Source organism: Falco cherrug, chromosome 3 (genome assembly GCF_023634085.1).
Source record: "Falco cherrug isolate bFalChe1 chromosome 3, bFalChe1.pri, whole genome shotgun sequence".
NCBI classification, from domain to species: Eukaryota; Metazoa; Chordata; class Aves; order Falconiformes; family Falconidae; genus Falco; species Falco cherrug.
In genome coordinates this window covers 45841112-45862847 of record NC_073699.1, presented here as the reverse complement: position 1 = coordinate 45862847, position 21736 = coordinate 45841112, and the positions used below count along the sequence as shown (strand labels likewise).

Genomic DNA, 21736 nt, shown 5'->3' with positions numbered 1-21736 from the left:
AAATATGAATTGTTACTTTATCAATGTACAGTTTCCAGTTGTTTAGAAACCTAAAACACAGCCCTTTCCTCCAGAAATAGCAAACCCTGAAACAGTGGTTGCCAGAAGGCAGAGACTAAATATCCACACATGTAAGTATACTCTGCTGTACAAAGGTTACAGTGATTTAGGAGGTTGCTGATAACTTCTGTAATAACAAATCAGCAAAACTTTTATTTCAGAATCCCTAACGCTGCAATTCACATGAAATTCTGTTTTCACCTCAACTGATTTTTAATAGTTTATAAACCACTTAGATTGCTTTTCACTGGCAATTCCTGAGAAATTTGGTAGTCTGCCAAAATAATAACATAGCTTTACTATTCAAAGGCAAGGATCACACTGCACCTGCAACACTAATCTGTACCCTACTGGGAACTACTGTCATGTACCAAAAAAATTGTACTGGCTTCCAGGAAATAAGGGATACCAGGCTGGGTTTCCTTTCTCCATATAATTTCTACAAAGCTCCACGATCCTATTTCTGCTGCCTTTGGGGTCTCAGACAGTTACTACACGCTACTGCTGTCAGTATGTGACACGAAGATTCTCCCTGTCTCATCCAGGAAAAAGCCTTCATGCTGTGAGACCATGGAATCAGCAATCTTGTTCAAAAGGCAGAGTTTATTTCAGAAATTTAGGGTTTCAAATCCTGATAATGAAATACAAGTAAAGCATTGATTAAATGTTTTGGGTAGATTGCCTGTTCTTTTTGGTTTCTGAAATGGGGAAATTATGCACCAATCCACTGCATTCGCAGAAACTGAAGTACTCATAATTTTTGAAGGACTGGTCTTAGAGTTTTAAAATATGCTTAATTTTTCCCTTTGTGATTATGGCATCTGAAATCATACTTTAAAAATTGATTAAAGCCTGTTTTGTCCACTGATCCTGCACCGGGGGCATTTTGAGAATGACTGTAATCCTGGCAGTTTTTAATTTAAAATTTTCAGCCTGCATTTTAATATTTTTGTTCCACAATAACTTCGTCTATTTTGAGAAAGCCAGTCTAAACACTGTTGTATTTCTAAATGAGCTGAGCTAGTCACATTAATTTGCTCAGGTTGCTGCTTGAGAAAAATTTCAGGGGAGTCCTTCTAGGCTCATTCTTTTCCCTTTTTCCTGAAATTCTCTTAGAAAAATATATTTTGCAACCTCAAGGCCAAAAAAAAAAAAAAAAAAAAAAAAAAGAAAAGCACCACTCTAAAGGGCTATTTTGCCAAAGAAACCCTGTACATCCCACATCCCAGGAAAGGTCACTTCCTCACTTGCAAAGCATCAAGTGGTTGTAGCTGTTTCTGGATCTGAAAAACTTTTGTTCCTTTTACCCAACCATTTTTGCATAGCATCCTAATCTTCCTTCAGGCAAACCTCTTTTGCTCCATTGATGTCATCCACACAAAAATACACTTAGTAAAAGGGTGGTAATGCCACATAGTATAATGCTGATTATACTTGATTTCTGTATTCAGTAATTGATCTTCAAAAGGAGCAATTGCCTCACAGACTGGAGTCATTACAGAAGCAGCTGTCATTCATGCTGCCTATAGAATTAATTTCCCAAGGTTTCTACCACAGTGTGGTGTGATTCACACTGATGGTGTCTTCCATAACTTTTGGTTTCTACTAGCTGTTTATAAAATTAATTCAGTTATCAGTCTTCTATCGATTGACGAACTGTGGAGTCATGTGTCCGTGGTATCCAGATCTCCCAAAGGAACTTCTGTCAGCTGTTTTCCACACGGGAGGTCCAATACCCAGTGAAGACTAAGACAAACCTGGAGAATGTGAGGAAGAAGACATACCTTTTTTTGATTCCAATGGTACCATTTGACCAGACCTGTCATTGTTCGTTGGATCACATTGCATTTTTATCTCATTGATAAATGAGATATTAAAGTCTGTAATCTTCTACAGATAAGGCTCGTTTCCACTTTCAGTGGATTTCTGGGTAGGAAAAACCTGCTTTCTTAGGGGGAAGGTTATTGCTCTTCATTCCTTCACTTTCTTCAGTGAAATTGTATGAAATATGATCCACTCAAAAGTGGCTGCGGTGAAAACTGCTCATTTTTCTTGAGCTTCATGGCACTGCATATCCTTTTCAGCATAACTGTGCAAAGCAGTTTCTTTGTGGCTGGCAGCACCATGATTCCATACACTTTTATCAGTCTTCTCTATTTCATAAATCTCCATGGGTTCATTTTTTTCTGGTCCTTCTGCCCTGTTCAGTTGAATCATTATAGCAAATTTTCTTCATCGTAGTTTCTGAAGAGATCTGCAGTCAATTTTTCCTAAACTGCTTTTTTATGAATCTTCATGGCATCTGTTTTGAGTTCCCCAATGATCATTTCTACTTCAATAATATCAAGTTCCTCCATCTTGTCAGCTATATCAAAGTTGCCTATTGTTCCAATGGGAAACCTCTTTGATATATAATGCTTGAGACATCTTTTCATTTGCTTGTAAGAAATTATTAGAATATTTCCATGTCTGTCTTTTACTGGCCCTGATGGCCCCCAACTAAAAGAATGTATGACCCTTTTTGTGATTGACATCACTTTTGTACATCTTTGTAACGTCTTCCACTTTCACTGCCAGATTTAAGTACAGATATAAGCACAGCTATATGCTTATTTGCCTGATGAAATAGCTGTTTTAGGTGTTTACTAAGATATGCTTGCTTTTCTACCTTTTGCCATTTCTTCTCATGTCTTGATAACCTCTTACCCAATATCTCTGAAGAGATACAGCTTTGATCATTTGCCTTGGGTGATGACAACCCACATAGCTTCATCATCTATTCTTGCTGCTCTAACAAAACCCCAATATACTCTCCACCAGACAGGCATAGGGACAAGCTTTTTAATAACATCATCATTTTTATATCACCCTCTCTATTATGATAGTTAAAATGTGATTTTTAATGGAAAGAGCTCATAAACCTAGATACCGTGATATTTCTGATTGCTTTCTTTGCAAATTATTTCCTTGTCTTAATTGGTGGTGATGCTGCTCTCTACCCATACATGCTCTGCTTTTCTGTTTCATTCTTCCTGAAAGGAGAAAAGAACCATGGTCTCCCTGGTTCTCCATTATACCATCTGGTGATACCAAAACTACTCTATAAATCTTTCATGGAGATATACATTACTACCACATGATGATCTTGCCAATGAAGATACACAAGCCATTATCCACCATTGTCATGTGAACTAATTCTAGACATGCTACTGCTGCAAGGTCTGCAACAGTCTGTCCCTGTGCGTGCATTCATTTAACACAGGCCAAGGAGGATACTGTACTGACTTAATAAAGTCCACTGGGATGCTGTAGTTTTCTTTTTCTTCTTCGTGTTATGCTTTTGTTAGGGGCATAATACTGCGCAACAGTCACCTTCACACACAGTATCTGGAATTTCATGTGCAGGGCATGACCCATAACTCAGTATCAGTTTACTGTGGCTTTTCACCATGATTTGCTCAGCTCTGCTCTTCCTACTGGATAGAAATAGATAGAATATGGATAAAATAGGTAGAAATAGTAATTTCTTGAGCCTAATGTAACCAATCTGTTCCTGACAATCTGGACTTGCTTAATTTTCCGTTTTCCTATGATTTTCTCTGACTTCTTTTCAGCCTGTTGAATCAAATGTACCTTCCATGCTTCTATGCACATGAAAAAGAGACTCTTCAGCAGAATATTTTTCAAAATATGGGCTTCTTTCCTAGGCAAGTTTTGACTGTCATCTGTCAAGCACACCGATTGTACACTATCTGTGCCTCTGAAATTCTGAGATTCAGATAGCTGAGGTTTCTTCTCTGACCTTAGAGATTCATAGAGATTTCATACTGGAAAGAAGAAAGGAGGTGACTTCATACATACCTTCTGGGTTCATTGCAGCTTATGATTACCAGATGAAAGTTCATTACTGTAATTTCAAGCACACAGAATGAGTTTGCTTCTTAGCTGAACAGTTACACTTTCCAACAGGAAGACAGAAGTGAGTTTCTGAACCACCTTCCAGGCATTCTGCTACATTTTTCAAAGCTTTCTGGATTAATGAGTGCTGTGTGAGTAACCAGGTGCTGTCTGAATAGCCACAAAAGATAATATGACTTTTGTAGTTCTGAACTCATGAGACTCAGCATATATGCACTGGTAAGCAGTTATTTGATTTTAACTTTGCTATTTGATCTAGTCATCATTGAGGTCTGCTGTAAGAACAACTGGTTGCAACCAAAGGGACAATTAGATAATTTTGTTAGAATTGCCTAAGGTAAAAATATTTATATATACCATTTAGTTAGCTAATAAAAAAATCTTTCTTTGAAATTTGTATTAAAGCCTTTTCAGAAAAGTTAATAAATATATAGATGAATTCTTGCCTTGCACATAAAAGTAGCCCTGATACTTCAGGCAGAGAGTAGGATTTGTAAGTAGCAAAATTATGTTATCATAATGCCCAGCAGTAATATCCTTTTGGCAGACGTAGGTGAGGTAAGTGGTGATGTGACAAAAAGAAAATGGAAAATTGTGTAGGTTAGTGAAGATTAGCAAAAATTGTGGAAAACTCTAGAATGACCTAGAAAAGCAGCATTTATTATGCAAAGAAGTCTAAGTGCAATGCAAGAAGATGTTGGATTTTAATATATGGTCACATCTTGTATGCAGATCCTTTATCCTCTCTTAACTCTGTGCAGTTTATTCTAGGTTTTCAATTACTTTCAACCTTTTAAGGAAAACATCAGGTCATTATGGACAGCACAATTAAGAAGTATACTTATTGTGCAGGGGTGGTCAGAAAAGTTAATTAGATGTTAGGTGCATTAAGAATGAGACAGAGAAGACATAGGAAAAGATAACATATTCTTTTATGTATGCTGATATTCCAAACTCACCTTGAATACTGAATTCACTTTACATTATCTCGAAAAGAAGGGAATGTAAAAACTATAGCTGTCCAAATAAAAAAAGAGCAATGAAAGGAATTAATTATCATTATGAACAAATGAGGTAATCACATCAGGAAGGAGCAAAAAGTCCAGGGCTATTTCAAATGGAAAGATATTGAAGATGAAGTGGAGATAAAGCTAGAGAAGATATAATGGAATCACACACAGAAACCACGATAGCAGGGAGACTGAATCAGTGGTGTCATTTGTACTTTCTAATAACAGAACAAAGGAGCTGTATAATTGCTTTCTGTGATTAAACAGTAGCTTCATAATGTTCAAAAGAAAATCCTTTCCCTTTCTGTAATGAAAAATTAACTTGTGGAATGCAATGATGCAAGAAATTGAGCAAATAGCTTAGTGTGATGCAAGGATGGATTGCAGTGCCAAGAGGGAATAAGAAAAGGCTATGCATTCACACAGAATAAAATAAAACAACAGAGGTCATCAATCCTAATGCTTCTAACCATCAGTCATTCATGTACCAGCATTCATTTTGTTCATTTTTACTCCAGCTGTGCTTTGAAGGAACAGTATCACAACATCGTTAAGATCATGATAGGAGATTAAAAACTACATCTCAGATAGTAGCTGTGATCGTCAGTCTGTTCCCATGTGTCATCTCCTGAATTTCAAACAGTGGAGACCACTAACCTGAAACTACCATGGACTCCCTGACTGTGCTTATGCTGGAATGTGCTCTTTTCCCATCTTTCCCATGCTCCTTACAGGGCACATTGCATTTGGGACTGTTAGGCAAATTACTGCAGTGGCTCTGTACAACTGATTTATTGATTGCATTTAGGACTTGTTGTGTAGGGTTTTTAATAATTTCCACAGTATCATAACACGCTGCTTCTGATTGTCGCATTCCTCCTCGAGAAATTTGCACTTTGCAAGCTTGACATTGCTCTGGGTATTAAAAAGGCAAGAAAATCACCAGTGTGTAGCTCAGAAATACTAACTTCTGAAGGAATAAAACAAATCCACGGCCAGAGGAACAGTCATATCGCACCTGAGACTTTGATTCTGGCCTTCCCTTTCAGCAGCAGGCTTCAAAGCAGAGCAGCATGCTGCTCCTGAGAGGTTTCACCCTGCACAGTGCTGAGCACCCTGGCTCGGCTCTGCCCGGCGGCACCCACGCGGACGCCTTATCAGCAGTCACTAACTTGTGCTGTGATGGTTTGCAATCGGTTGCCTGCTCCAGGTAGGATCAGGTTGCTGGAATGCTCAGGGAGGGATATTTTGAACTCTCAGGAGCGTAACAATTTTATGCTCTACCTTGAACTGATTCCCTGCTAGATTCTGTAGCATGTCCCTGGGCTGAGGCAAAGGGAAGAGCAGATGTCACCTCCCCATTCCCCTGTGCAGGTCTCTGGTGGAAGCTGGTCCTACCAGGGGTCTGAAGAGCCCCACCACCTGCACTCTCCCTCCCCAAGCACAGGGGCTGCAAAGGTCCCTGTTTTTCAGCCAAATGACACGTAAGAAAGGGCCCTTGCACAGTCACATTAACGTCAGGAACACAGTATTCATGTGCTAAGGGTGCCCACAGTATGAATGAGTGTATGTAGGAGGAGATTCGTAACACAGACCTGAATGCAGAGTGTGTAATTCGGGGGCTACTGGTTGCTATGGAGTTCAACTGAAGTGGAAAGTAACAGCAAAAAACCTCCTAATACGTGTACGTAGAAGAACTTCTAGGAGAAACATGACAAGGGGAATATTTTTATATCTTTAAGAAAGTCACTCAGAGGCAATTTTTGCATGATAGAAAAATAAAACGATGCAGTTTCTTTCTGCAAGGTGGTACATTTTCCCTTCGTGGGCAATGGCAGAGGCTTCCAGCTCACTCCAAGCAGGAATTCAAAGCCAGCCAGATATCTGTGGGTGACTGGCCTCTGTTCAGTTATAAGCTAAGCAGTGGGTTTCTAATGCTGTTAAATACAGTTCAGGTCTCAGTCTACGCTGTTCTTTGTATCCAGTGGCTCATTGGACTAAGTATTTCTGAACAAAAAAAATCAACACACATACCTATCCAGTCTGTTATTCTGGATGTAAAGTTTGTTCAGAATTTTATTTATAGACTTACACAGATGCTGTGGGGAAAAAGTTGCTATCTTTTCATTACAAAACAAGAGAGATGCCTGTCTGAAGCTGACATACTGGAACAACCAAAGATAGCTACACTAGAAGTGACAGATTAATAATTCGGAGCTATGACTTTAACTTAACGCAACCTGTGTTTTGCTCAGTAGGAGTTTTATGTGCTTGTATGCTGCTTCTACAAGGAAATGAGAAAATCTGTACCTTAACTTGGGCATGACAAAGAAGGCGTTGGCACCCTACAAAATAAGATCTCATATTATTGTGTAAGAATGTCTCCAGTTTACATGCTGGTGAATTATTCATATTTTTGCAGCTAAGGAGTTTAAATGGCTTTGAATTGTTCTATGAATATATAGTTACCCGTGGCAGGTCAAAATACTTGTGAACATGTGCTGTGAATGCAATCCATTTTCTCTGTGAATCTCAGACAAGCCTTGCTAATTTCTGCACAAATATGCGCTTTTCAGACCTCAGACAGATGAGACAAACAAGCCCTTTTCAGCACATGAGTCGGCTGTGAGCTCCTCTGTTCACCTGTTCATCTTCTCTGGTGCAGGATTATTCAAGTGAGTCACCGTGTTTATTCACGATTCTTCATTTTGCCGTTGCTCTTCCCGGTTACTCTTCAGCCAAGGGCTACCCTGTGTTGTGCAGGATTCATATGAGGGGCCTTTCCTCAGGAAAAGGTCATAAAATGTGAAGATCAGGTCTTGCAGAGGTTGGACTGACTGCCCTTTCCCTCTGATGCCAGAGAGGCACGGTAGCTACTAATGATCATGAGTTTGAACCAAGACATGAATCCCCACGGACTGTATGTCAGTAATTTCCATTGCTTTTTTCAGCAGAGATGAGTTTTACATTTCTAAAATAAAACATGCATTAAAAAAACCAGATGTTTTCTAAAAACACATCCAAGGAAGCTGAGGCTTTCTTATCAATACTTTGTGAGCAGAAAGGAGAATTTAACCTGCTGAAATAAATGACATCATATGATTTATGAATACTGGTTCAAAACCCAATGCTGACTGGATTCCAAGGGCTTTTCTATGAACAGTGTACCTTGGCTGTGTATATGAACAATTAAAAATGTTCCTTCCTGTCTCTTCCCTCCTCCACCAGCATTGATGTGCTGTGTTATACACATCTCCCTTTCTAAGCTTTTCATAGAATCATAGATTTGAGGAGTTGTTTAGGTTGGAAAAGACCTTTAAGACCATCAAGAGCAACCGTTAACCTAGCACTGTCAAGTCCACCACCAAACCATGTCCCTAAACACCACATCTACAAGTCTTTTAAATACCTCCAGGGATGGTGACTTAGCCACTTCCCTGGCCAGCCTTGACAATTCTTTTCATGATGAAATTTTTCCTTATATCGAATCTAAACCTTCTTTGGCACAACTTGAGACCACTGTCTGATCCTATCGCTTGTTACTTGGCAGAAGAGACAGGCCCCCACCTCACTACAACCTCCTTCCAGGCAGCTGTAGAGAGCGATAAGGTCCCTCCTGAGCCTCCTTTCCCCCAGGCTAAACAGCCCCAGTTCCCTCAGACGCTCCTTATAGGACCTGCTCTCTAAACCCTTCACCAGCTTCTCTGCCCTTCTCTGGACACTCTCCAGCACCTCAATGTCTTTCTTGTAGTGGGGGGCCCAAAACCAAACAAAGCATTCAAGGTGCGGCCAGCTTCTTCAGCTTTGATTAGCTCAAATAATTTGGGGCACCCTGAAGATGTTTTTTCTGGTCCTTCTTCTGCCTGCTTCCTTTTCTGTGCTCTACTCCCAGTGAGAATCCTCTTTGCAGTGCAGTGCCAGCTCTGCCCCCACTAGAAGCTAAGCACGCATTTCTGCTCTCTGTTGATTTATTGTATGGGGATGGAACAAAGTGAGGTGTGGTCTCTTAGCTGATTTGCATCTATGCCGTGTTTGCAGCTTGCTAAGTGATATTCAGCTTTGGCCACTCTTTAACTGCTAGAGGAGAGAAGCTGTTATTGCATACTAACTGCAGGATGATAAGCTGAGTTGTCTGCAACTGCCAAGATAATGACATTGGTCCAAACTTTGATAGCCTGCTGTCTTGTGGGACAGTGGGGATTTTTAGTGACAGTTTGTTTTTGCTTGCTACCAGACAGTCTTAATGGCTTCATCTGACAGTACTTCTGTATGTTCATATTTTAACCATATGAATAATCCAATTAGTTTCACTAGCTTGCCTAAAACAGACCCTATGCTTAACTGTTCAGAGACAGAGTAATGGCAAAATCCTTTACTGATGCCATGTTCTCCAAAATGTATCGCTTTCTTGTAGTGTGTCTTATTTGACCCCTTATTTTCCAACAGTTCCTCAGCTTTATTATTCATTTATCTCTACAAAATGACTGGTGGCAGAGACATGCTAATAGATCATTTAATTTCCCTGCAATGTCTTTATCCTCTTTAATTGTTCCCATTGCACCCTGGTACTCCACTGAGCCTTTTGATTCTCTCAGCCTGCTTACGTCTCTTATAATTAAGTAATTTCTTCTTATTTATTTTCATGTTATGCCTTTGGCTAATCTCCCCACCAAATCCCTCAGCTAAACCATCTTCATTTTTGTTTTACATTATTGTTCCTTACTACTAGCTTCTGTTGGGTTAACTTTCCATTTTCCAAAGGATATTTGAAGAGCCTCTTTTGTGGTACCTTTCCATTCAGCCAAGGCAGATAGGCATTCTCCCTCCCTCCTGCTTTTTGTCTTTCTGAGGTTTGTGCGTATCTTTTGTAACTCATTAGTGGCTCACTTCAGTAGGCTCCATGCTGAATCCTTACAGCACCTTACACATTTCCCTTTGTGTAATAGTAAATTATTTCACTTTTTTGTGTGTGTGAGAGAGGGTTAAAATGGTGGGGAGGGGGGATTGGAGGAGGGAAAGGAACAAAAGAGATGGACTAATAGAAAGTGGTTCTGTCTTCATGCATATAAAATGATTTGGATGCAAATCAGTCACACAGCTGAATGACTTGTCTCAGAGCCTCAAGATTAGGGAGCAGAGGGCTTCAGCCTCAAGTGGCACTCTGATTTCTATCCAGACCCTGCATTCACAAAACAGTGTGCCTGCAAACAGCCCACCTGGAGGACTTGCCTGCTGCTTCCATGTCTTCTCATACTCATCTGAAAAACGTCTTTGTGTTCACTTTGAGTTATTTCCTACATCATGTCTTAAAATTGCAAATACATAGAGGTGGGGAGGGATCTGGGCAGATGACAGCCAGATTAGTTGCACACTAAGAAAACTGGGGTGCTATATCTCCCAGGAAAATAATTTTTACTGAAAGTACAGGGAAGCACAGGTGACTAATTGCTTCAAAACCTGGTAATTTATGTAGACACCCAAACAAAGACTGGAATTTCTCAGCACAGAGCCTCAGAGGAAGATCTTGCACTCAGTCAAATGGAATATTACATTGTGATTTAGAGTTTAAGTGGATTACAGAAGATGCTTTGCATGCACCATTTCCATACAGCCCTACTGGAATCATTACACAGCTTCTAAAAGCATCAGGATCACGAATATGAGTTTGAATGTTCTATTAAGAAAACTTCTTCCCACAAATGAAGGATGAAACCTTTTCTTATCATAGCGTGGCCCTGTTTTCACACCTTCAGTAGTAACAAGTATTTTCTTCATTCTAGGGTTTGCAAATGTAGGGTTAAAATGAGCTCTGGATTAGTCCATCTTCCCCAATCCAGGCAGAAAGTCCATCCATGAATGCTGGTATCGTTCTGTGTTGATGACAAGAGAGTAGAAAAGGCTGGCATGTATGCAAGGACACTTTTGGAGCCACTGCACACCCCTGGGAGCTTCCACGGGGCAGTTCTGGTGGAAGGCTGACCCCTCGCCTAGGGGTGCTGGAGTGAAGTAGTTTTGGATATATTAGGTAGATAAAGTCTAGGGGTGCACTCACTTTTTCATCACTGAAAGTCTAGTAATCTGCTGCTGCTTGAAAGTCATCACCAGTTTCAGCTGGACAGCGGATAGTATATCCATATCATGGTGTTTTGAAATAAATTTAGACTAAAAATAAGTGTCAGTTCCCAATCCAATCAGTATGCCTTCACCTTACATTGCTAAGGAAAGTGCTCCTTCGGTTTGTCTGTTTAGCCAGCTTCCCCATAGGATTTGAAAAGGTCAAGGCTGTTCTGCAAATGAGGGAAGGGTGGTCTGGTACATAGCAGCAACAACGTTGAATATCTTTAAGCTCTACCTAGGTATTGCAAGTTGCCTCGGCAATTATACTTCAGAGAAGCTTCTAACTTTTGCAGAAAGGCACAGTACAGAAACAGCTTTTTCAAGGGACTGTGCCTTTAGAGAAGGAACGTCCATTTTCCACTCAAAACCTACTGAGAGAAAAAAGAATAAGAAAACATGTCACCATTTACTTGTAATAGAAATTTATCACGTGTTGCTGCCATTGAGAGGTAGAGGTCTTGGTGGTAGAGAAGTTTGGTTGTGCTGCATATGGGTTTTTTCTCTCAGTTAGAATTTGAAACAAAATTCTCGCAAGCTTAAACGCCTTGTTTTAAATTGAAGAAAACAGTAGAAAGGGATGAAATTAAAATCTCCATGGAAGAGTATGGTGCAAACCTTTCCTGTAATGGATCTCAGTCCTCATCAGAATTTGGGAATTATGCAGAAGTAAAGCAGACTGCAACAGCATTTCATTTTACACAAGGTTAAGCTGTACTTTCTGAAGCTATCCTTGATGTTGCTCTCTAAAAGAACCTGTGTAGGGGAATGAGGGCAGTGGGTTGATTGACAATGATAATATGCAGCTGTGTTTTGCTGTGAAGGCAGTGGGTTGATTGACATGGATGATGTGCAGCTGTAGCTCGTTCCTGCTAAGTGGTTAAATAGCTCCGATGAGAGTGGGTGAGGAGACCTTGGATGAAGAGAGGCTGGGTGGGGAAGGAGTCTAGAGAAGGGGAAACCCCCAGCTTAGCAGGGACAAGGAGGAGTGTGGTCTGGCTTCTGGAGGGTGGAGAAACAGTATAGGTAGTAGAGTTTGACCAACAGTAAAACTCTTTTGTTGCTTGCTAGCTTGTTTGTGCTGTGACAAACCTGTTGTTTGTAAATCTTCTTAATGAAAGGACAGATGAGGAGAGGGCCTGTTTCAGCTTATTCAGATGTAAATACAGAATTAGTTATTAAGGTGTCCAACTCTTGCTTTTGCAAAATGCATGAGATGAAAGTAGAGAGTGGCCTAGGCTTCTCAGTACAGACTTTCACATTAAAGAAAACATTTTCTCCTTTGTTACTTTCTATCTCCCACAAGGCCTCCAACATTTCTAATTATTCTCCCAGAGCTGAGGGAAGCCTTGCAGTCAGCCTGCTGGTAGCTGCTAATTAATAAAGAGTTCCCATTTTGAGTGTATGCAGCTATTTTTCATGTTGTGTTTGGCTCACAGAAACAGGGAAACAGTCAAACTTAATTGTGCAAAGCCTTGGATCATTCCCTCCACTCAAGCAGGAACCCAGGGAGCCTAGTTGTAACCATACCATGTATATTAATGTTATACTGATTTACTTCCTTTTCTGATTTTTCTCTTTGTAATAGAAAGAAAATGGGAAAAGAAAACCCAAACAAAAAAACATGGTAAAGTTTATCCAGAGGAACAGGGATTTAAACTCATAGCCTGAATCAATTTCATTTCATCACAGATATTTACCCAAAGTAGGTTAGCGAAAATCTTTTGTAAGGAATCCCAGAATTGAAAAGATTTTGTTCAGGGTTTATTTTATCCACCTGTGAACAGGACTTATCTCACCAAGCAGAGGAGCGTAAGTTTTGTAGCAGGAGCTCTTTAGTGGCACCTCTGAAACAACTCTTTTTTTCAGAAGAAATCTACTAGAATAAATCCCTGTCCCTTGCTCAGGCCCTATCCACAGCAAAGCTGAGCATCTTCAGGTTTGAAGATAACTGCAACCAGTGATTATTTTTTTTTTTCTCCTTTGGCTTTAGGAACTCCTTCATAGATATCCTTCGGGCTATCCTACTGTCCTTGGAAGTGCTCATCGAAGATCAGGAGCTTCAGATAAATGGCTTCATTCTAATTATAGACTGGAGCAACTTTTCCTTCAAGCAAGCCTCCAAGCTTACGCCATCTATCCTTAAACTGGCCATTGAAGGGTTACAGGTAAGTGGAGGGCAAGACATGTGCCTGCAACTTTTATTGCTGCAGACAGTGATTTTTGACTCATCAGGCACTGGGCAGATGAAGGGCTGAGAAAAAAACCCAGAATGCTTTAACGTCCTATCCACTTGCAGTGGAGATTGATTTTCAGATGTTTCATTTTGACTATCACTTTTATTTCAGATGTAAATCAGTGTAACCAATGTGTGTTACTTACTGCAGCATTAAGAAGGAGTGTTAGGAATTTGAGGTTTAATCCATCAGAGAATTCAGGGGGATTAAAATTCAGCAGTGTGTGCTTTCTGGAATGTGAAGTCCACATGCAAGGACATCGTTGTGCAGAGGAAGGGTGGCAGGAGAGGTGAGCATCTCCCTCAGCAGATGGAAGTGTGCTGTCATGTTCATGTGGATGCATTTGAGTGGGAGGGAAATAAGGAAGAGGAAGGACAGGCTCCCCGTTGTGCCCTTATTCTGACTGCCTTCACTTGTCACGCAGGATCCTGTTACAGTATGGTTGAGACTGTTCAGGGGCTGCATATCCACTTGGTGCTTGCAAGTAAATAGGAGCAGGTTAAAACCATTCACTGTTACAGGGTTAGGTGGAAAGTGAGGACAAGGCAGCTGGGGCCTGTTGGGCCAACCTGAGGATGAGCTGTGGTGCTCAGAGAGGACTTCAGCCCTTCCCACTAGAGTCTGAGCCCATCAATGTGTTAGAACTGAGATGGGTTTTTACATTTGAAGTAGTCGGACACAACTTTGTTAATTGTGGGCATTTGATAGAATCTGAGGACTATTTAGGTTGGAAAAACCTCTGGAGATTACCTTGTCCAACCCCCTGCTCAAAGCAGGGATAACTTCAATCTTAGACTGGGTTGCTTAAGGACCACATTTCATGTATCCACATATTCAAAAGGGAAGATTTCATAAGTCATTGTTTTTTCATTTTATTTTTAGTACTTTTCAGGTATCCCGCAGTCATAACTACCTCAGGAATAATCTTCTCTGGGGTGTGTGTGTATTTTAACTTCAATTTACATACTAGAAAGAACAATTTGTTCAACAAATTTTTTTGACTAATAAATTGTCTACAATTAGATCGTGATTGTCTCTACTTTGGGTTATTATTCAAAAATGAGGTAGAAAAATCTGCCAGCAGTTTTAAGCCTGTGTTCTCATTTGTGAGGAATTTTCATCTATTCTAACAAATTAGAAAGTCAAGCTGTGCAATTAGTCTCTAGGACAATATCTTATCTTCTCCTGCTGATACTATCACTTCATCTGCGTTCCTTCACCAAGTAACATTCTGTAGTTCAAAAAACCCCTTCAGTCAGAAGGAAGATAGAGACAAATGACATTCATAAGGGAATCAAATCCCAACAAGGTGTCCTTATGCGTGTCCAAATTTTGCACTTCAACCCTCCAGTAAGGGGCCAATGAAGCCTTCATCCCACCTCATTTCTGGCCATGACACTGCCAGGTTGTTTGCATATGGTTTATTTGCAGTTGTTGGCAACAATATGTTTCTAGAAGTACCAAAACCTGTGAGCACCAAAGCTGATCTTATGATTGTGTCATCCTGACATCCTGTGCTGGGTGACTTAAGAAGGCTGCCTTTCTTTTTGGTGGGTCGGCATTTCATTTCTTATTTAAAGTCATGTTACTGTTGTCTTCTCCATGATAAGCAGAAATAGAACACTCTAAAAAGTACAAATTAGGATAATATGTCCTAGACTTTTCTAACCACTGGCGGGCCTGACAAGTTGTAGGAGTTGTGAATGATGCACTCAGTTTATCAGGTTTAGAAGTCATTCATGCTTATAAAGCACATATTTAGCAAGCGGTGTTGGTGGCGCTTTATTTAGGGATGTGGTTTTTTTGGCTCTCATCGTTGCTGTTGAAGTACCTTCATTAAGGCTTTGCTCTATTATTATTTTAAAAGAACTGCTGCTATCCTAATGTAAAATTCATGTAAAATATAATTGAAATGCAGGCAAGACCTACATAGAGAAAAAGAAGAGTCACAATATGAGTTGCATTGGAGGTCACTGAAAGTGAAAAAGTCAGGTTCTACTCTCGGGAGATGATGATGTCTGAAACTGAGGTTGGTTTAGTTCCTTGTTACTTCTCACAGCTAAGGCACTATGCATGTACAGAACCTCAGACAGATTACACGGCTATCCCAGACCTCCTTTCTAAGAAGAGGGCTTGGGTCATATTAAGTCCTGTGTAAGTCTAGTGAAGTAGATGGAAGGAAAAAAATTGTCTTACAGTTTCTAGTGGGGTTGATCCCATATGTTTACATGTTGACGTCTGAGCCAGGAACTTCTAGCCTCTTTGTCTGTAATAGGAATTTTAATGTCATAGCTGAACCATTTTCCCAGAGGTTTGTTAAGGTCTCATCTGATTCAGTGTCTCAGACCGTTGCTTTCTGAAATTCAGAACTGCTAAAAATAAACTGTAATAATTTAGGCTTATGCATTTAATATTTTTTCTTACTTTCAAATTACTTTAAGCCAATCAATATATTATTGATTTATTTGTATTTGATTTATTTTTTTCTTCAAATTGCTGCTTTATCACTAAGAGCAGAGAACAAACATTACACAGGTGTGTGCATTGGTTCATTCTGTGTTGGAACAAGACCAACGCTAGTCAAATCTAATAGACTTGGCTGCAGAGATTAATATGTTGCTATTATATAGGATGCTCAGTTCCAAATACTGTAAAGTCTGTAAATGCTCAGGTAGATGAGTTACTTATCAGCCACATGTCTGAAACCACATTTTGCTCAATACTACTCTTTACTCTGGATTTCTGTGTATATTGCATCATACAAGATAGTTCACTATAACTCTACAGGGCATCTACTCTGTTTCTCAGTTAAGATATTTAATGACCTAAAAGTAGCCTTATGTCTCCACTTTAAACAACAGTTGTTCAGATGCTAAGCAAGTATTTGTACAGTATGGCAATTCTCATTATGCCACAGTAGTACAGAGTCAAATATGTTCTTAGTGCCTAAACCATCCCTGATTAATGAGAACTGCTCCTTTATCACAAGGCAATTGCTACTGTATGCTTTGAGCTCATGCCATACTCCTTACTGACCTTTTGAGTTTTAACGCATTAAAGAGAAGATTGGCACATGGATGGAAAGGTGGGGAAAAAGTTGTTTATAAAACCAATCTATTTTGCCAATATCTTGATGATTTTTTATTTCTGATCCTTATTCTTTTAATGTGAACAGCTTTTCCCCTTCACAGTGTATTTCTCCCCTCTGTTCTCTTCATCTGTGAAGATGAATACTTCTCTGTATTGTCACGCTGATCTTATAATTATCCTATGATGGTACACAAAATTTAATTGTGGCTTAAGCCACCCAGAAACTAAACTTTGGGGCATTTTGCATAACGAAATGAGCGTTTTAGAATTAGAAGCATCAGAGTTTAATGGCAAAGGTGAAAAACCTGTGTTGCAATTGTAAAGCATGTAAAAAATGGTCACTTCTTAGTATGGAGGTTGTTTGCTACTGACCACTGCATCTGAAGACATCTAATAAACATGGGAATGAGGGCTGAAGAGTGTTACGGTGAACACAGCCTGGGTATCCAGTGAAGCCCAGACTTGTTTTTTAAATGTTTGTTGCTCAGAGGATGTAGTTGCTTTGCCTTTAGAAGGACTTTTGATTTTGGGATGTTCCTGCCAAGGAGTAGAGAGGAACACTGTTTGGTTTTGCTTTACCCAACACTAGAACCATGTACCACAGTTTGTGTATATGCATGCATATATAAATTTAGAAATTCCTGCAGCTAGTACTCAGAATTGAAGTGCAACAACTTCTCCAACAGCATCCAGAAATATTCCAAAACTTTCAAAACAGCACAAGGTCTGATCTTGCCTGCCATTGTTTTGGTGAAAACAAAGCTAGAAGGTCAATGTCTACTAAGACCCAGTTGAGTGGCTTATGGCACAGACCAGCAAGGTGGATTCAGAACTGACCTGAAGAACAGGTTTGCAGTCCAGCGTACCTAGTACTGTCTTACACGAAGGCTAACTTGCCCCGGGGCTGTTTCAAGGTACTGAGACTAGTAGGGTAAATGGTTATATCCTGAACATATTCTGTCTTTCAGAATTCTCTAACATGCAGTTGTGCTCACATATGCAAGGACAGTGGCTCTCAAAAAAAAAAAAGCCCTGTGCCTACTTTGTGACAATGATGAATCACAGCAGGAGCGATCTTTAGGGTTCAATAGGGCTTTCAAATTTCCCTATCGTTGCAGCCAATAGCAGTAATAACAGGCAACAACCAAGGTCCAAAACCAGGGATTTGTCTGCAGGCATTTATTGGTGATAACCTGACAGAAGTTATGACCAACACTGTCCATTAGGAAGTTCATTAAAGTTCTTCTATTTTTTTAAATTATATTCAGTTTATCATCATCCAGTGAAAATTTGAAACTAGTATTTCTGGGAGGAAAGGGAAATAAAAAGAAATCAATGATGTTTGATTTGAGGACACATTAATCAGATAGTGGTACTGATAAAACTTTTCTGAAAAAACCTTTCAAGTAAGTGAAACTCGTATAAGCTTCTCTTGGAAAATTGTTCAAGATACATTTGTCCAGATTAGCTCTGATGTTGAGATCAGGTCAGATAAGTAAAAAAAACCAGGTTGGTTTGGACATTATTGGATGTTATCTCACTTCAAAATCTGGAATGAGATACCAGATTAAGGAAAACTCAACCTGCTTAGAATTATGTGAATATATTTAGTCTTTAATATAAACAATAGATTTAAATATTAGTAATTTGGGTGTGTGTGTGAATTTCCTCCTACTATAATTATGTGGGATTGAGAAACTTAATATCAGTTAAATTATAGCAGTGAACTACTTGTGTCTTGATACTGGCTTTTACAAGCAAATATTTTTCATGTTGTGCTTCAGAAGAAACAGCTAAAACATCAAATATGCTCAAAATGCAGACTAGAATGCAGAGCTTGAAGAAAAATATTGTAGTTCAGTATTATGGAAAAGGTATAATTTCTTTGTTTGTTTTCCCAAATCTTAGTGAAAAATAGAAGCTTTTAGAGCTGATAAACGTTTTCCAGTGAAAAAACCCTTTTTTTTCTGGAAGAATGTCACATTTTCAAAATAGAAGTATTAGTGAAATGTGTTACTGAAATTTTCTGGAAATAGGTTTGTTTCAAAAGTTTTCATCTGGAAATCAAAATACTTAATATTCCATTTTGAGTGGTAAGAAGTACTTGATTTATGTCTTGTTAGAATTTCTCGCTTTTTCAAAGTTGAAATCAAGCTGAGATAATGGAGTGGTGTTTCAGATCAGCATGATCTGTGTTAATGGGCATGTTTGAATCTTTGTTATGGTCAAAGTAAGGATCTGAACAGAGCCCAGACAGTCCTCATGCATCTGGAGACTTTGCCAAACCCTCTGCCCTGCAAACTTGGTCTTTCCTTCACCAGCCCAGGCCCTGGAGCAAGGACCTGTCTCTTCTCTGCTTAAACACATTTATACTCTGAAACACAGGGTAGATGTGATCTTTGACTTAGTACTTCCAGTTAAACTCTCTGAGTCATGTGAAGGATGCAGGCTATAAGATGCCTTACATAGTAAGAAAGAGATACAACTAGTCTTTCCATAAAGTTTCTGAACATAATACTGCTGTTACTTGAAAATTTAGAGTAAAATTTGCATCATCACAAACTGAAGAACACTGTAAAAAGACTTACTCTAGCTCAGAACTTCTGTAGAAAACTGTAGTGTAGGGAGAAGTCTGTCTATGCTATAAATATCCTATAATACTGTTATGCATCATGAGGTATTTATAACTGGTCATATTAACAGAAAGACAGAGATGGTAATAGCCAGGCAAGTAAAATCATATATAGGTACATGTGTACACTGGCTTGGACAAGGACAAGTGAAAAAACCTTAGCACCTAGTGTAAAATGCCCCTCAATGTAGATTCTAAAGCTGTTTATCTCTGGGAGACAAAAAGCAGACACAAAGGTCACTCATTCATTTGCTTGGCGGCTCCTCAGTCTATCAGGTTGAAAATCTCAAAGACAAAACCCAGCAGACAGCTGAGGCCAGCTGCTGGGGCAGTATAACTGGCCGGCTCGATGCATGTCTGCAGAGTAATGTTGATTTATGGCAGCTGAAAACTGGTCCCTCTTTCCCTTCACCTGTTAGAAAAAAAAACTACTTGAAGGCAGACTGTTTTTTTCTTTTTTCTTTTTTATTTGTGTCCACAATTTAAAGATTTGTAAAAAATTAAGGAAATCTTTAGATCTGGATTTTGTGGAAAAGCCTTGTCATGATCTGTTCCTGGATAGGGAGGCTGAAGAAAAGGGAATACTCTAGGCTGGGTCCTTGAGGATGGATAACCATTTCTTTAGCAGCAGCCTACCAGAGGACAGGCAATTTCCTCAGAATATAAAAGCAGAACATTCCTGTGTCATAATCATAGTGTGTTTGTATGTCCAGAAAAGCATATTGTAGCTTCCCAAACTAGGCTCCATGCTAAAACTCAAGAAGACCTGCTCAGAACTCAAGCTTATGTTCATAGAGGCAAGATTAGCTTTACCAACATGCAATTGCCTCCAGAGTGGGACAAACGTGGTCTGTGAAGGAAACAGAACTCCTTCCAGTAAGAATGACTTAACTGTTTATAAAAAGGAACAGGCTCAAGATCTAATGATGTTCAGCATCTGGAAAATGGCTGCAGAATTTAGCAGGTGCTATACCATGCAATGGGATAGTCCGCTTCCTGAACATTGGTAGCAAAAAGCCTTTCTTGATTTCAAATCCACTACTTGTATGAGATACATGTCTGTACATTTATACATTTGGATTAAACCATTTGCAATATATACACATAAAAACCATACCAATTCTTTCCCTTAAAGGCTGTCTCGGCAGTTCCCAAATCTGTTCTCTAGTAATTTTTTTCCTCAATATTAGAATGTGCTTCATGTTAGAGACCTATGTTGAACTGCTGAACATGAAGTCACAGCTAACAATGAGTGCTTAGTATCCACTGAAAGAAGGTCAGTTTGAATTATTCCAGAAACGTTCATGCTATCTGTCTCCAACAGCTGTTGTGATATGTAGAGTGACTACTCTCTGATCTGTCAGTGAGGGTGCCTTTGAAATTACAGGAGGCGAGAAAAGGGATTGACTCATTATATATAAAATAAAGGTAGATAAACAGGCTTTGCTCTCTGCAAGAGAAGGTTTATGCTCATTGTGTGCGTATCATCTCTAGGGAACTGACTGGAACAAGGAAAAACAGAAGCATAGTAGGCTTTAGACTCACATTTATCACTTGAAAATTGGAATTAACTGCTTAGTAGAATTGATCATCCCAGCCGTGTTTGCCAGTTGGAAGCTTTGGGGCTTTTGGCCATGAGTAAAGGATAAACTGCAATATGGACAGCCTGAGAAGCTGGACATGTCAAGTGGAAAGTTGTTTTTTTAATGCTAGTTACTACATTTTAGGAAAGATCTCATGGAGTTGCTGATAAGAGTTAGACAGGAAGCAAATACTCTTTCAGCCCCAGCAAGGGAACTGGAAAGTTTATTGCAGTAAGTCTGCTTAGAGCAGAAAGCAGCTGTTTCTTACTGGTAGCCAGTAAAAAGGCAGTTAGAGCTAACATCAGTCATGCTTGAATATTCCCACCAACATATTCATAAATAGTTTGTGTTGTATGTTGAACCTTTCTTCCTCTCATAAAATTTGAACATGGTCTGATGTATTAATTTACATTACCTGTCCTCATTAATTTCATAGGACTTCAGGAATTATGCATCTGTAATAACTGTTTAACTTTTTTAACCCCCAAAGCCTTGCCCTTTTTAGCATGGAAGCTGAATGAAAGCTTCCTGAAGAGAGTGTTTACTACAGATGCCTTCTTGCTATGAGGAATATATAAAGAAATTATGCAAAATTACAACAGGGATTGCACATACAAGACTAGACCAGAAAGGTATGGGAGTAGTGACACTTCAGTGAGAGCTACTGCCAACAGAGGTGGGATGGGTACTGTTTTGTGGGGTGGAGACGGAGGTACACATGGACAGTGGGCTGGAGGAAGTCAGAGCAAGAGAGGCAGTGATGATATGACTCTGCACAGCGATGTGTGACAGAGATTATCCCCTGAGCACAAGTAGGTAAGCACTTGGCTCTCTCTAGGAGAGGACTCATACTGGAACCTAACAGCTGCAGGACTGAAATCCATGTCCCCTGGGAAAACAGCTGAGACAGTGTAAGATCAGTTGTCCCCTTACACCTCCAGCTCACTGTCCCCTTTTTAGCACGTGTCTTTGAGGATGTGCTGTATCAGTGGAACTGGCCACGGGTCCTTGACTGCTGCCATACAAAAGCCCCCAGCTCAGCTCACGCTGATGCAGGAATGGGCTCTTGCCAGGACTCTGTTCATGCTGTCC

The 21736-nt window shown here is 39.7% G+C and overlaps 1 protein-coding gene across 2 annotated transcripts in view; it reads left to right on the top strand.

Annotated features, from left to right (window-relative positions):
• The window catches only part of CLVS1 (clavesin 1), a 105770-nt gene that overhangs the window by 26167 nt on the left and 57867 nt on the right, over positions 1 to 21736 (top strand). For both annotated transcript variants that reach the window (XM_055706464.1, XM_055706465.1), the window contains one exon: positions 13096 to 13270. In XM_055706464.1, the coding sequence (XP_055562439.1) occupies positions 13096 to 13270 (175 nt within the window). The remainder of the gene's footprint in view (positions 1 to 13095; positions 13271 to 21736) is intronic.